This window comes from Cajanus cajan, chromosome 1 (assembly GCF_000230855.2).
Source record: "Cajanus cajan strain Asha chromosome 1, NIPB_CcT2T_4, whole genome shotgun sequence".
Taxonomy (NCBI): Eukaryota; Viridiplantae; Streptophyta; class Magnoliopsida; order Fabales; family Fabaceae; genus Cajanus; species Cajanus cajan.
In genome coordinates, this window is record NC_138517.1 from 88,640,018 (window position 1) to 88,655,276 (window position 15,259).

At 30.8% G+C, this 15,259-nt stretch overlaps 1 protein-coding gene across 1 annotated transcript; it reads left to right on the forward strand.

Annotated features, from left to right (window-relative positions):
* Positions 1-419: 419 nt before the first annotated feature.
* Positions 420-7,305, forward strand: LOC109804393 (external alternative NAD(P)H-ubiquinone oxidoreductase B2, mitochondrial). The gene is made up of 10 exons (XM_020366210.3): positions 420-658; positions 1,076-1,334; positions 4,111-4,317; positions 4,491-4,741; positions 5,198-5,420; positions 5,570-5,674; positions 5,976-6,248; positions 6,348-6,469; positions 6,603-6,722; positions 6,828-7,305. The coding sequence occupies exons 1-10, from the start codon at positions 567-569 to the stop codon at positions 6,913-6,915; spliced, it is 1,740 nt and encodes a 579-aa protein (XP_020221799.1). The 5' UTR covers positions 420-566; the 3' UTR covers positions 6,916-7,305.
* Positions 7,306-15,259: the final 7,954 nt, after the last annotated feature.

Genomic DNA, 15,259 nt, shown 5'->3' on the forward strand with positions numbered 1-15,259 from the left:
AAAAATATTTTTTAATAAATATTTGAAGAAGTAAATTATTTATTATAAATTTAAAATATAATTTATTTATTTATTATAAAGTTTAATTATATTTATTTTTTCCTGTGTTTTCCTTTGTTGTTGGGTATTGTTATGTACTTTTTTTGTGATGCTCAATGATGACCAGATCAGCGTTCAGTTTAATCACGCGGATCTCAGGGGGGCACGTTGCTCCACCAAACCAAGTAGTCCCACCACTATGGATGCGTAAAATTCATTTTATTTTAAAAAACAAAAACTTAATGACAGTGTGAAAAGAAAAAGAAAAATTAAAAAGTCAGTCGTATCTCGCATTCCGCTGTCCAAATAAATCAAACTTGATCGCCAAGTCAAAAAAAATAAAAATAAAAAATAGGGCAAACCTGCCGAATCTCCGCATGATAAACGTATGGAAGGGTCATGACAGCGGCATAAAACACATTCCCATTTTCTTGGCTTTTCCATTCTCTCTCTTTCGCTTCCTCTTTCTCTCTGTTTTCCCTTCCCGGAATTTTGGACTCCTTGCCAAAATAAATAAATAATAATAAATGCCGAGTATCACTTTCTTCCACCGTTTTTCTAGAGCTTTCCGTGACAACCACTCGCATCTCAACCTTGTCCTGCTCTGCACTGCCGTAAGGTATAGCATAACTTCATTATTCTTCGCCTTCTTTCCGCTATTTTTTTCTTCATTTTTTGTTATCAGAATAAGAAAATACAATTACCGTTCATCTTCTCAGTTATCTGTTATGGAGGTGCTTGTTTCATCCTATTCCTGCTTTACAGCGAATTTCACAGTTTTGTTTAGTATATTTGTTTTAAAGTTAGATCCATGCATTGCAGTATATATGAAATATCTTTTTCGATGTCCAAATGTGGAAATATTCTCTGTTCGAATTTGCTACTTTAATCCTCTGTTTTAGTTTATCAATTTTATGGCGATTAATTTTCAAGTAAAATAAAAACACAGTGCGTTAATGTAGATCTATCATCTATCATCAAGGATTCAAGGTATATGATATATTTTGGTATATATATTTATGAATGGTTGGTGCAGTGGTGGTGGTCTTTTGGCTTATGGTGAGAATGTTGCACTTGCACCTGAAGAGGCAGTTACCGATAAGAAAAAGGTGGTGGTGCTAGGAACTGGTTGGGCGGCTACTAGTTTCTTGAAGGATCTGAAGAATCCAAAATATGAAGTTCAAGTGGTTTCGCCTCGTAACTATTTTGCGTTCACTCCTTTGCTGCCTAGCGTTACGTGCGGCACCGTCGAAGCACGCAGCATTGTTGAGCCAGTTCGCAATATTTTTAACAAGGTGATTTAAAAGGCCTTAAAACTTCTTGCAGTTTCGTCAATTTTTTATTTTTTATTTTTATGTGGCATTTCTACCTTTCGGCATGTTTATATGTTTTACTTGGCAGATAAAATATTTAGTAAGATTGTGCACACTTTTTAGTAAATAAAGTATATATTGCATGTTAATCGATATAAACAATGTAAATATGTAAGTTTTATAGAATTTAATTAAAATATATAGACACTTTAAACATTTTTTTTATATAATTATAATTTGTCTGAAAATATTTTTGACTTCTGTAATATTTACTTTTAAAGTTATATTTAAAATAATTTATTAGTGATCGTTAAAATAAAATACTGACGTATAAAAATTAAACTCGAATTTATATTATAAAATAAAATGTTAGTAACATGTTAAAACCATAAATATTAAAATAACAAAATAAAAATATTGTTAACACTTAAATATAAATACGTTTGTCTCTTATAACAGTGTTAAGAACAATTTAAATCTTTCAAGTATTATATTGTTGTGTCATTTTAATCTCTCAATTTTTAATTGAATAATTTTAGTCATAAAATATTATAATTATATGATTTTTTCTGTCAAGTATCATAATTAATATTTTCAACATGCATTTTATTTTCTTTATTTTAAAATACATATATTTAATATTTTCATTTTTAAAATGTGAAAATGTAGTTCTATTGTTAATTTGACGTCACCTAATTATCAAGTATTAATATGGACTTATGACATGTTATTACTTTAATAACATGATATTTAAAAATATAAAATTAAAAAGACATTCAGATTTAATAATAATATAAGTTAAATAAAAATATTTATATATATGTTTTTGATTTTTAAATTAAATGTGTTGTCAACTTTAAAAGTTTATTTAATTAAAAAATTTATTATTTGGAGAAGAGAAATCAAAAGAAAGGGAAGAAATACGTGAGAAATAATATAATGTAAAGTCTGTAAAAAAAATTGTAGTTGTTTGACTGAACAAGATTCAGTGAGAAATAGAAAAAAAAATTATATTTTATATAATTAAAATTTATATAAAAATAAATAATTTAAACACTAACGTTTTATTTTTGTCCATATTTTTACATATAGTATTTGATTTTTTTAAAAAATATAATATAGTAGTACATCGATTGTACTAACTGGTATAACCAATTATAATACACTATTTAGAATTTTTTTATTTTTTCACGCGACATGCTAATTGCATAATGGATTTTGTAACTTTACTATAATTTTAACATGTCACCATAATAAATTAGGATATGATCAAGAGCTGAGTTTATGAAGGGAATTATTTAAAAAAAAAAATTAATACTAATAAATTATATATTTAAAGTATGTATGCATGGAATTTTATGGTTATGCGATTAACTTTTAACACTTCCTAAACTATGGCTCAATTCATGCTAAAAACTAATTTATTATATTTTATTAAAAAAATTATCTTATATCAAAGGACACGGGATCATTATATAATATTAAGAAGCGCAGAATATTATATTTTATATATATTAAAAATTTAATTAAAGTAAATGAGTATGTTTACTAACTTCACAAATTATGATTGTGACTCTGTCACTAATTATAGTAATCTCTAGTATACAAATAACATGTTATGAATTATGATTCATATTTGATTTTATCCATCAAAAGCCCAAAAATGAAGCCTTAGTTAGAATATTTTTGTTATCAGAATTTCTGACTAATTATGTTTGTTTTCACTCTACCGATCACATTTTTGTTTAAATCATATCACCTTCCTCCCATTCTTGTTAATATAAGCTACTCTCCCCCCCTCCAACACACTGTTAGAGTATTAGTTTAGACTGTAAACATTATGTAAATAATGATTAAGCGGAAACAATCTTTAAATAATCAATAATCAATTTCTAGCCATCCAGCTACAAATATAAATTTAATTGGAGTGAAACCGAATTAAATCCTCTGAAGTAAAAAACATATAAATTTTTTAATAAAATAATTTTTTTCTTCTTTATATTACTAACGTAGTGAATTTTTTTTTCTTTTACAGGATTTTTATATTGTTTTCTCCTTTAACAAATATATATCTCGTACAAACGATAAAAAAAATGTCGTTACTAATATGCTCATAATTCATAATAAAGAGTATTTATTTAATACTATATATATATATATTACTAAATATTACACATTGGTGGAAGAGAAATATTAGGTATAAAATATTATCACTAAATATTTTAATTACTTCTAAAAATAAATATTAATTAAATTTTATACTTCTAATATAAAAATGTTCTTTTATTAAAATATTTTTATATTATGTTTCTTTAAGCATTTGTTTCTTCAAAAAGTACAGGGAATAGTTTATAAAGCAACTGCATTTCCGTTGAAATTTTTGGACACCAATTTTTTTTATTTTTATTTTATATTTTTATATATATTCTGTGATATGAACAGAGCTCTGCTTAAGTGTCTTGTGACTCATGTCTGGATGCATTACGTGATTGTAAAATTTGTTTGCCTTCATCGTTCGTCCAGACAATAACATATTTCTCTTCGTACTATGATTGGTTTATGTTTAAACTAGCAAGATTGTAGTTCATAACGAATACGAAGGCAATGTTAGGCTTTCACAAGTTACTGTTAGGAGATGCAGATTCCGGTGATTAGATTTTTATTGAAATAATTTATACCATGTTTTCCACTAGCTTTATAGAAGATTCTGGATACGATGGCTATAACTAGGCCGTTTTTCTTGTGTTCTTTTGAGCAGAAAAAGGTGGACGTACAATTCAGTGAAGCAGAATGTTTCAGGATTGATGCAGAAAATCGGAAAGTTTACTGTCGATCTAGTGTGAACAATAATTTGAATGGGAAAGAAGAATTTGTCGTGGATTATGACTACCTAATAATCGCTGTGGGCGCTAATGTCAACACATTTAATACTCCAGGAGTGGTGGAGAATTGCCATTTTTTGAAGGTAACTTCATTCTCTTCCTTACTTTTATCATATTTAATAGTGTACAGGACTAAGAAGGAAGGGGTCAAATCTGTTGTGTTGCTATTTTGGATGGTAATTAAGGTATTCACTGGAGTTTATTTTTTTTTTTACATGCTTTGGATTTTAACTAACTCATGGATACGAGTGTGCAGGAAGTTGAAGATGCTCAAAAGATTAGAAGAACAGTTATTGATTGCTTCGAGAGAGCAAATTTGCCGGATGTAAGTGAAGATGAGAAGAAAAGAATTCTTCACTTTGCTATTGTTGGAGGTGGACCTACTGGAGTGGAGTTTGCAGCCTCACTTCATGATTTTATCAACGAGGATTTGGTCCGTTTATATCCTGGGATAAAAGATTTAGTTAAAATTACACTTCTGGAGGCTGGAGATCATATCTTGGGCATGTAAGCATGTGATATATTAACCATATATTTTACTTGTTAAGAACTTCCAATGATACCCTGTCATGTCATATAGTTTGCTATGTTTGTGAGTAGGCATTTTAAGGTATTTTATCAGTCCTGGGTTTTAACTACACGGGTTGGATGGCTTTGTTCCATGGAGGGTTTTTTGCACAATTTTTGATAGCTGAAAACCATTGTTTCATGGTTCAGCAAATGAGGAGGAATAGATCTAAAGTTTTCGCTGTTTCAATTGAACCAGACATGTTTACGTGGTAACCTAGTTAAATACAAACATTTCTCTTACAGTCACGTGCACATAGTAAATAAGACACATGCACATGTTTACACGTATAACCAAGATAAACACTAATAATCACTTATACTAAAGGAGTATTAATGGTTTAATCTTTTTTATTTAGTTTGTCCACTTGATATGTTTGATTGCTTTTCTCATAGGTTTGATAAGAGAATCACTGCTTTTGCTGAACAAAAGTTTCGTAGAGATGGGATTGATGTGAAAACAGGATCCATGGTTGTTAAGGTATCTGAGAAAGAAATTTCAACTAAAGAACTGAAAAATGGAGGAGAGGTTAAGACAATTCCGTATGGAATGGCTGTCTGGTCAACTGGTATTGGCACTCGTCCATTTATTAAAGATTTTATGACACAAATTGGTCAGGTGTGTTATATTGAGAAATTAGACACATTGCATATGTTGTGCCAATTCATAATTCCGTAGCATTTTTTTTCTTGTAGTTTGTATCTATCATTCAGAAAAGAAAATTTACAGTCATTTGTCATTCGCTCAACATTGTCTCTTCTTAACAGGCTAGCAGGCGTGCTCTAGCTACAGACGAATGGTTGAGAGTTGCAGGGTGCAACAATGTGTATGCGCTTGGTGATTGTGCTACGATAAACCAGCGAAAAGTCATGGTAATTAATACACTATTCCTATCATTATACGTAACTTGCTTCCTAGCATCTACATACACGTAAGAACTTGACATTGTTATTCATAGACTAATTAGTATCAATAATGCAATTTTTCATCTGGTTTTTATTTTGAAGTTTCGTTGTTCTGTTTTTTGTTAGACATATATTTAACTACTATGAAATAGAATCAAATTGCACATTTGCTTAATTGACAATCTAGAAGGCTGTATTAATTGACAATTATTCATTTCTATTCAACTGTTATCTTTCTGTTGATCGTGAATTGATTTTGACCCATTAGGAAGATATTGCGGTGATCTTTAAGAAAGCTGACAAAGACAATTCTGGAACACTTACGGTCAAAGAATTTCAAGAGGTCATGAAAGATATCTGTGAAAGATACCCTCAGGTTGAGCTATATCTGAAGAATAAACAGATGCGAGACATTGCTGATTTATTGAAGGAAGCCAAGGGAGATGATAAAAAAGAATCAACTGAACTGGATATCGAAGAACTGAAAACAGCACTTTCCAAAGTGGATTCTCAAATGAAATTTCTTCCTGCTACAGCCCAGGTTCATGTCCTATAATTTTCTTTGTGGCATTCACAGCAGTATTTACAAGTTATATGCTTATCAGTAATATGACATTGAATTTCTGAGAATTCATGACAGGTTGCATCTCAACAAGGCACTTACCTGGCCAAGTGTTTTAACCGGATGGAAGAGTGTGAAAAAAATCCCGAGGGTCCTCTCAGGTTCAGGGAAGATGGTCGCCATCGGTTCAAACCCTTTAGGTACAAATACCATACACGATGAAACTAACTCACAAGCTCTCACCTTTTGCCCAATTATGTTTACATTGATCCAGATTTCAAGGTTTTCTCGTCGATGTTTTACTCATTAGCAAATTGTTGATTGCTCCCCAAGGTACAAGCATTTAGGTCAGTTCGCTCCTTTGGGAGGAGAGCAGACAGCAGCCCAGCTTCCTGGAGATTGGGTTTCAATTGGCCATAGCAGTCAATGGCTGTGGTATTCTGTCTATGCAAGGTACTGTGCTCCTTTAAGCATTTTTTTACATTCTCGCAAAAGCTGCCTGAATTTTGGGACATTATTTCCCGCAAGTTATTTAGCTTGATTCAATCGTTTTTGCAGCAAGCAAGTAAGCTGGCGTACAAGAGCGTTAGTAGTTTCAGACTGGACAAGACGTTTTATTTTTGGAAGGGACTCAAGTAGCATTTGAGGGAACTTAACATCTTCCAGAGTCTTGCATTGGCGATGTAGCGGAGCTCGTTGATCATGAATTTCATATAGGAAAATTTTGTTTCATTTTAATTCCTTTAATTCTTTGAATAAGGAAGCAGACTCCCAGCTAGACTCAAAACAGCTGAGACATGCTCACCATTTTCGAACTCCCACTTTTTGTATTAGAGTCGTGGCATTAGTTGAATTTTGTTTTGAAGTGCTAGGTGTTGTTCTCCTCATACCCCATCATTCTTGTTTTTGATTAATATTTCTTTTCCTTTTTGCATTTTTCCAATTTGCTCATGGAATTGACTACAACTTAGTTGAATTTTTTGTAATTGGAAAATATTATATATTATGTCATTTTTATTCCTTCTTTCTTGCAAAATTTTATTTTTGGTTAATAAATCAACATATATTCCAAAACTCAATTCTCTATTTTTCCTAAAACGATAATGTAACAAAAAGTTATGAAGAAATTATGGGGAAATATTATTTCCATATGAAATTGTTGGGAGGAACAGGGAAGACTGAACGGTGTTTCTTGATATCAATATAGTAAGGAACGACTACAGTATTTGCAAGGTTATTATTAGATTAATAGTGATAAATAATGATTATAAGGAGGTCCAGTTTGTAGAAATATGTTTAAGAGGAAAAAGATACCTCCTCATGAATTAGAATATGCAATTTCAGTTCAATTAAAGGTTCTGGTAGATAGGCTTGGGACCCAGAAAACATAGATAAATGCTAGAGAATCGAGTACTGTTGTATGGAAATAGTAAGAAATGGAGGAAATTTGTTATATGCGTGCATTATAATTTTGTCCGATTGAAGACCATTGTTACATAGTTTTAGGTATGTTTGGTTTAAAGGATGAGAGAATAGAAAATAAATTTTACCGAAGGAGAAGAGAAAGGAGTTGGAAATTTTGTATGATTGAAAGGAGATGAGATAACTTTTTCTTATTTAATTTACAGGAGAAATTTTAAAAGTCAATTTTTTCTTTTTAAAATTTTTATAATTTTAAATTTAATAATAAAAATAATGATATGTTTAAATATTATACTAATAACATTTTAAAATCCTTCCACTCACTTCCAAATCCTCTTATTTTAGAGGTAAGCCAAAATTAAATGAGAATTAATTTTGTTCTTTTCTTCATAAAAATTAAACGAAAACAATTTTTTTTGTTAAATCTTTTACCTTCCATTCCTTCTAACTAATCATTATGTTAATGTTGTCGAATCTACGTATTAAAATCCTTTCTGTAGCCAAGCCACCATAACCAAAATAAGAATTGAAACTTGTCCCAGGTAGTTTTAAATTAATCTGAAGAAAGGTAGGCACGTGTGTTGGTCACCGTGGAAGCACAGGTACAACGACACAATATAAGAAATAATAAAATAGTTGTGATGATTCATTTGTATGTTGTCCTCCTCGGCATGTTTTATGTGGTGAACTGCACAACACAACTCGTAGTGGTGTTTAGAAAGTGAACATTATGCAGTGCACCAAGCACAATTCCCGGCAATTCCCCTTCAGTTCCCAAATGCACAAACTATAATTAAGAAAGGTCCACTTTTAAAGAACCGGAGCTATCCCCAGTAGTATCCAATCCAAGTGCTCCCCTTATGGGATTGATTCTTGATAGGTAAATGGACTCCACATTCATCCATCAACTCTCGTGTTGGCAATCCAATAAAGTTTCCCATTGCAGCAGTAAGAGGGAGGAGTCCCCTTGTAAGGTTCACGCCATTTATTTATATATTATTCAAGGTTAAATTGTAATTCTATTCCTCGTACTCGACTCTTTTGTTTCAGTATTTGCAAAAAATAAAAATAAACCTGTTTATTTTCTTTTATGAAAATTAAATTCAAACATTTTTATTTTTAAGTAAAGATAAAAAAAATTACAAAAATAATTATAATAAAGATTGAATTTATTTCTCCGTATTTCTAATTATTCAAATTCTTTCATTTGATTTCTCCAGTTCGACTTTGTCCAACAAAAAAAGAACTACTTCAACGAAAATATTTAGCCTTGTTGACGTAGGATATCTTCCCAGTTTGACCAATGGATTATGACCCCTAGGCACATGCGTTTCAGATTTTTCTTTTGTGCTGACCAATAAAAAGCTTTCTTTTTACGGTTGACCAATACAAGTTTCTCTCTTCTTTTTAGAGGTTATGCTGTTTTTTGTTTTTTGTTTAAGGTTTAGGGTTTAGGGTTTAGCTTAGACAAGTCATGATCACCCTCTATTTCCCCGAAATAGTGCTTTCCTAATTACTAACTTTTTTTGTTTTTGTTTGTTTGTTTGTTTTTTTTTTAAGTAAAAGGTTATTTGGAAAGGAGTCAGTTTGGCATATTTAGCTTATATTTAAGGCAAGTCCTTTGATTATGCTTACTAAACCCTATTTAATGTCAACATGGTATTGTGTTAGGTTTTTTTTTTTTTTTTTTTTTTTTTTTTTTTTTTTTTTTGTAGGATTGAAAGGGGCTATTCGCCCAAACTAAAAGCCACGAAAAAAGGATACTGCGAAAGCATCTGTTAACAGAGCTAAATGTAACCAGGCAGGAAGGGTATGGAAAATTTAGATACCCTCTAACAATGTCAACCCTCTCTTGGCTAAAACATCAGCCACTTGATTGGCCTCTCTGAACACATGCTTATAATTAACAAGAGATACAGTATGAGCTATACTAACTACTTTGTTACACAAAGAATAACAAGGATGATGCCTGTTGCACCCATCATTCAAGAAGTTAACAGTTATAGCAGAATCTGACTCAACAAATAAGTCTCCAAATATTCCGATATCATGTGCAAGCTTGAGGCCATAGTAAACAGCCCAAAGCTCAGCTTGGACAACTGAACACAAACCAATCTTGCAGGAGAAGGCCACAACAAAGGATCCATGGTGATCACGAATGATTCCCCCACAAGCAGCTCCGGAACCAGCCACTACAGCCCCATCACAGTTCAATTTAAAGGCACCTGTAGGTGGTAAGGTCCAAGAGATATGACTGTGCAGTAAATTATAAACAACACCTTGATTTAGCTTAAGAGGAGAAGAGAAAGCCTGATTGATACAAGAAGTCCGAGCTTGAATCTGAACGACAAGACTAGAAACATTTGGATCTATATTACGGAAAACCACATTATTTCTCATAGTCCAAATAGCATCCAAAGCAACAGCAAACAAAATATCCCCCTGTTGAAGCAAATTCCACTCTAGCCACAACATCCAATTCATAGTAAAAAAATTTGTATGCAACCTGCCATTGAAAATGTTAATCCAAACACTCCTGGCCACGTTACAGTCACGCATAGCATGGATTAAAGTTTCTAACTCATCATGACAAACTGGACAAAGAGGATCCATTGTCATTCCTCTATGCATACGCAAGTCATTGGTTAAGAGACTGTTGTGAGCTAAGCGCCAAAGAAAGGTTTGTATCCGTTCAGGCCCTCTCCAATTCCAAAGTAGTTTGAATACCTTCTGACGCGAACTCACACCCACAGGACATAGAAACTCATATCCTTTTTTTAAGGAGAATTCACCGTCAGCTGCATTTTTCCAAGCTAAAACATCCTTATCTGGGCTAAGACCAGGAGCTGATTGTCCAAGGATGACATTAAAAATATCAGGAGGTAGTAAGTGCTCAATACTTGATAAGTTCCACTCACCAAATTGATCAACATAATCTGCAACATGTTTATTAATCTCCTGCATTGGTACAAAGTGATCTGCCTCAGAGATGAGCTTGGGAATGGCAGGAATCCAATGGTCAAACCAAAAGTTAGTGGAGCACCCATCACCAATCCGCCACACTAAGCCTTTTCTAAAAGGTTCCCACACACTACAGAGGCCCTTCCAAAAGTTAGAAGAATTGGCTTTCCTTCCAACAAAAGGAAGCAAATCATTTCCGCAGTTGTACTTGGATCTAACTACCTGAACCCACAACTTCTCTGGATGTGTACAAATCTGCCAACAATTCTTCATGCAGAAAAGAGAATTCAAGACTCTAGAGCTCCGCAAGCCAAGACCACCATCTAATTTAGGGGTGCAAATGACTGGCCACGACACAGCATGAACATGCCGCTGGTGAAGGACAGCAAGAATCAATTTGGTTAGAGTCAATCTGCCAGCAAAAGGCAAAGTACGAGCTTTCCAATTGCTCATCCTTCTATTAACTCTCTCCATAACTCCTTGGTAAGTAAACTTATTCACTCGTTTAGGTACTTCATGAATCATGATTGATTCACTCTTTTACAAATTTTTACATTATACGCACACAAAAAAGTTCATAGTTTTTTTTTTTGTTTACATCTGCGCTAACGCAATTTGTAAGCAAACATATGCATAAGTACATAACACATCAAGATATGATAAAAAAAAATTATTTCAATCAACGGAACCAGTTTTAAATATATATATCTTTATGGAAATTTATCTGAATTATATAAGACATCATACCACTTGGATGTCTAATGTAACTTCCATGATGAAACACTAGGGAAATATATTCAATCATGCGCATTTGAGGAAAAACAATGGGTTGTTAAATGAGTAAAAGATTTGGGCTTGTGTTCGCAAATATGCAAATATAACGCCCTTCAGCTGATATATATATATATATATATATATATATATATATATATATATATATATATATATATATATATATATATATATATATATATATATATATATATATATAGATAGATAGATAGAGGGTTCAAACGATACCGGTGTAACTTTTACGAAGTGTTACACCGCTTAATAACTTTATATTAAATGTGGATTTTGAAAATTCAACCGTTAGATTGAAAGTTCATATCTCTTAGATCATATATGTTAAATTTTGTTAAAATTGAACAACAACTTGAAGATAATCAAAGTGTTCATATTTTAGTATATTTTGAAATGTATATATTACGTCAATTTTATTTTATGAGAATGAAGTATCAAATCATCTTAGATTAATATAAAATTTTACATATATGATCTAAGAGATATGAACTTTCAATCTAACAGTTGGATTTACAAAATTTAAATTTAATATAAAACTATTTAAATTTTGAATATTAATTAAAATTTAAAAAATAAATGATCATTGCTCGATTATTAATTAAAAATCTTCATATATATATATATATATATATATATATATATATATATATATATATATATATATATGAGGAGGAATCCTTTTATTATTAATTAAAAATCTTCATATATATATATATATATATATGAGGAGGGATCCTTTTATTCCAAGAGTAAGTCTACCTAGACTTACTCCATTTAATAACTCATGTTCTACATTAAATTTTAACGATCCAACTGTTCAATTTAAAGTTCTTAATGAAACGATTTTATGATTATTTATCAATTTGAATTAATGAAACGAAGTATTAAATAATTTTTAAATTTTCTAAAAATTTACAGATTTTATCTATGCATTAAGAACTTTAAATTGAACGGTTGGATCGTTGAAATTTGATGTAGAACATGAGTTATTGAATAGAGTAAGTCTAAGTTTATATTAAGCGACTATGACAATAATTTAATTAATTAAATTTGGGAAGTTATAATCTAATAAAAAGGATCTCTCTCTCTCTCTCTCTCTCTCTCTATATATATATATATATATATATATATAACCTCTAATTTTGAATTTTGAAAATAATTTAGTTAATTAAATTTGGGAAGTTATAATCTAATAAAAAAATTTATGACTTTTTTTGTGTTACATAAAAAATGGGTAGAACTAGTTACGAAATAAATAAATCATACATGTATTTGAAAATGTAAAACTTGAAAACATAGAATGTTAGGTATTTTAAATAATTTAAGCAACATTTGAAATTATAAACATCCTAATCACTTATAGGTGAACTAATAATCATACATTATAATGTATCATTGTATGTCAAAGGAGGAACATACTTTATAAATATATAGGACCTAAATGTGAAGGTTTTTCAAATAAGGAAAAGGATCTCACTAATATATATATTCAAAATGACTTATCCAAGTCTATCCAAAAATATCATACAATAAAAAAGCAAAAAATCAGAGTAAAAACATAGCATGTTTATGGTCACTGTATTTGTATATCATCTATCTATACAACTTAACACCAATAATATGCATAGTATTTTTCACAAGATCCTCCTTCAATACTGACCATATGTATAGTGACCTTTGTTAGTGCATAGGAGAGTTGTCCTTAGCACTAGAGTGAAGTGATTCATTATCATCAACTAAACATCAAAAGTAAACATACACAATAACATAAACCAAAAAGAGTGCAGCTTACTACTCATATAAATGTGTTATAAACAATGAGAACCTTACGGTTCCTCTCAAAATCACATCACAATGATAAGATGAAATGCAATGCAAGGAGAAACTTATTCATTTTCATCTAAGTTATCTTTGGCTCATGCATGTGGGCCCCTAATGCCTCTTGACTATCTGGATCAGAGGTTTTATTCGAGCTTTCTCTTTCGATAACGATTGGGAGTACATGTCTTGCCTAGTACTCAACAAAATACTCTCAACCAACCATGGTTATGCTCCATATGTGTTGGGGACATTAAGCCGATTACACAAGTCCCTCTATCCTTATGAGATATCACAACTTCAGTACCTTATCTACTCCCAAGGACTCAAGACCAACGAACATACCTCCAATACCACTCTTTAGTCACTCATTCTAGGCCCTTATCCCATGGTCCATCACATTCACTTCTCTTCTTGACTCATTTATGATGCATGTCGCCCACTCACTCGCACGACAACGAATGCAAATACCTCCTTAACTTCCTCAAATTTTCAGCAGTCTCTTTTGTTTATTTGGTACTTTTCACAACACAACCTTGACATATCCATCTCAAAATCATAATATAAGGCTCATGAGTATCATTAATAACAGTTTATACCATCCACATCTTACATTGTCACAATGGAGACTTATTTCATTTCACACATCATATTCATATCTCAACTCTATGAGACATGTTATAACCATTAAAATAACTTAAAAACCAATCCATAGTTGCTTAATATAAAAAAGGATCTTCTCCCCATCATATGTAATCATATGATAAATTATTAAAAATGAAGTTTGGTGTAATTTTAAACTAACACAAAATTATCATATTATATAATTTATAAGAAAAAAAATAAAATAAATGATTATACACGGATCTTATATATAAATTTTATTTATTTAAATTTATTTTAAATAAAAATTAAGGGAAAAATCCATAGTTTAGTGTCAATTCTATTTTGGACCGTTTTGAAAATATAGTGTGTTGCTATATTCGCTCTTGAATTAAAATAAATTTAATAAATTTCTAATTATTTTAATAAATTCCATAGCTTATCATCATCTTAATATATATCATTATTATTATTATTATTATTATTATTATTATTATTATTATTATTATTATCACTTAAGTACAAAAATTAATTTTAAATTAATTTAATCAATAAATTACACTTTTAAATACTTATATAAAATTTTCTTAAATAATATCAACTTTTATACTCTTCATCCTATAAAAAATTAAAAATGATGTTTTACACTAGTTTTAATACTCGGTTAAAAATGTCTTTCCAAGTTGAGCACCAACACAAGTCGCTGATAACGATTACCATGTCAGTTTCTGGTCATGATTCAATTCAAATATTGATGTATGCATTGGTCCCCTGCTCGCTGTTTTAATCAACCACTTTTCATACAATGATTGCCTGAAATCGGTACCATTATCAGCTGAATTCAAAAAATAATATATAATAATTTCATTAATTTGATGGTGAGGTTTAAATAAAAAATGGCTGTTATCAGCTAAATGTTTAGCATTTGATCATGCAGCAATCAATTATCTATAACTATAAACAGGGCAGTGTACTCCTCCCTATATATAACAATATTTAGTGCATCGTAAGATGTAATCAAGGTTTGGCAAGCCATCTTATTCAAATTTCTAGTTAATAATAACCGTATGGTCTGTGTTATGCAGGACCCACGCATGAGCATGATCCCCTATAGGCACATCACTTTCTCGCAGTATAAGATGCAATATCTTGCACTATAGTTAGTCCATAAATAACCATTATCATAATCATAAGTCAAGATAGTAAATAAGGATTAATGCGTATGGATACACTTGGTGATCTACAGTAGATTTGTCAGCTTTTAGTGGTTGGACATCATGCTTACTTCATGCATACATATATGTCAAAATTTAACCTGGCAAGTAATTAAATGAACTAGGACATTTATAAACAGAAAATATAACACGTTAGATGTTCTGTAC

What these genes read in the sequence shown, in the direction of transcription:
- LOC109804393 (XM_020366210.3), top strand. Translation starts at nt 567, where the DNA reads ATGCCGAGTATCACTTTCTTCCACCGTTTTTCTAGAGCTTTCCGTGAC. An exon ending in TTCGCAATATTTTTAACAAG is followed by an intron (nt 1,335 to 4,110) that starts GTGATTTAAAAG and finishes TCTTTTGAGCAG; the next exon opens with AAAAAGGTGGACGTACAATT. An exon ending in AGAATTGCCATTTTTTGAAG is followed by an intron (nt 4,318 to 4,490) that starts GTAACTTCATTC and finishes ACGAGTGTGCAG; the next exon opens with GAAGTTGAAGATGCTCAAAA.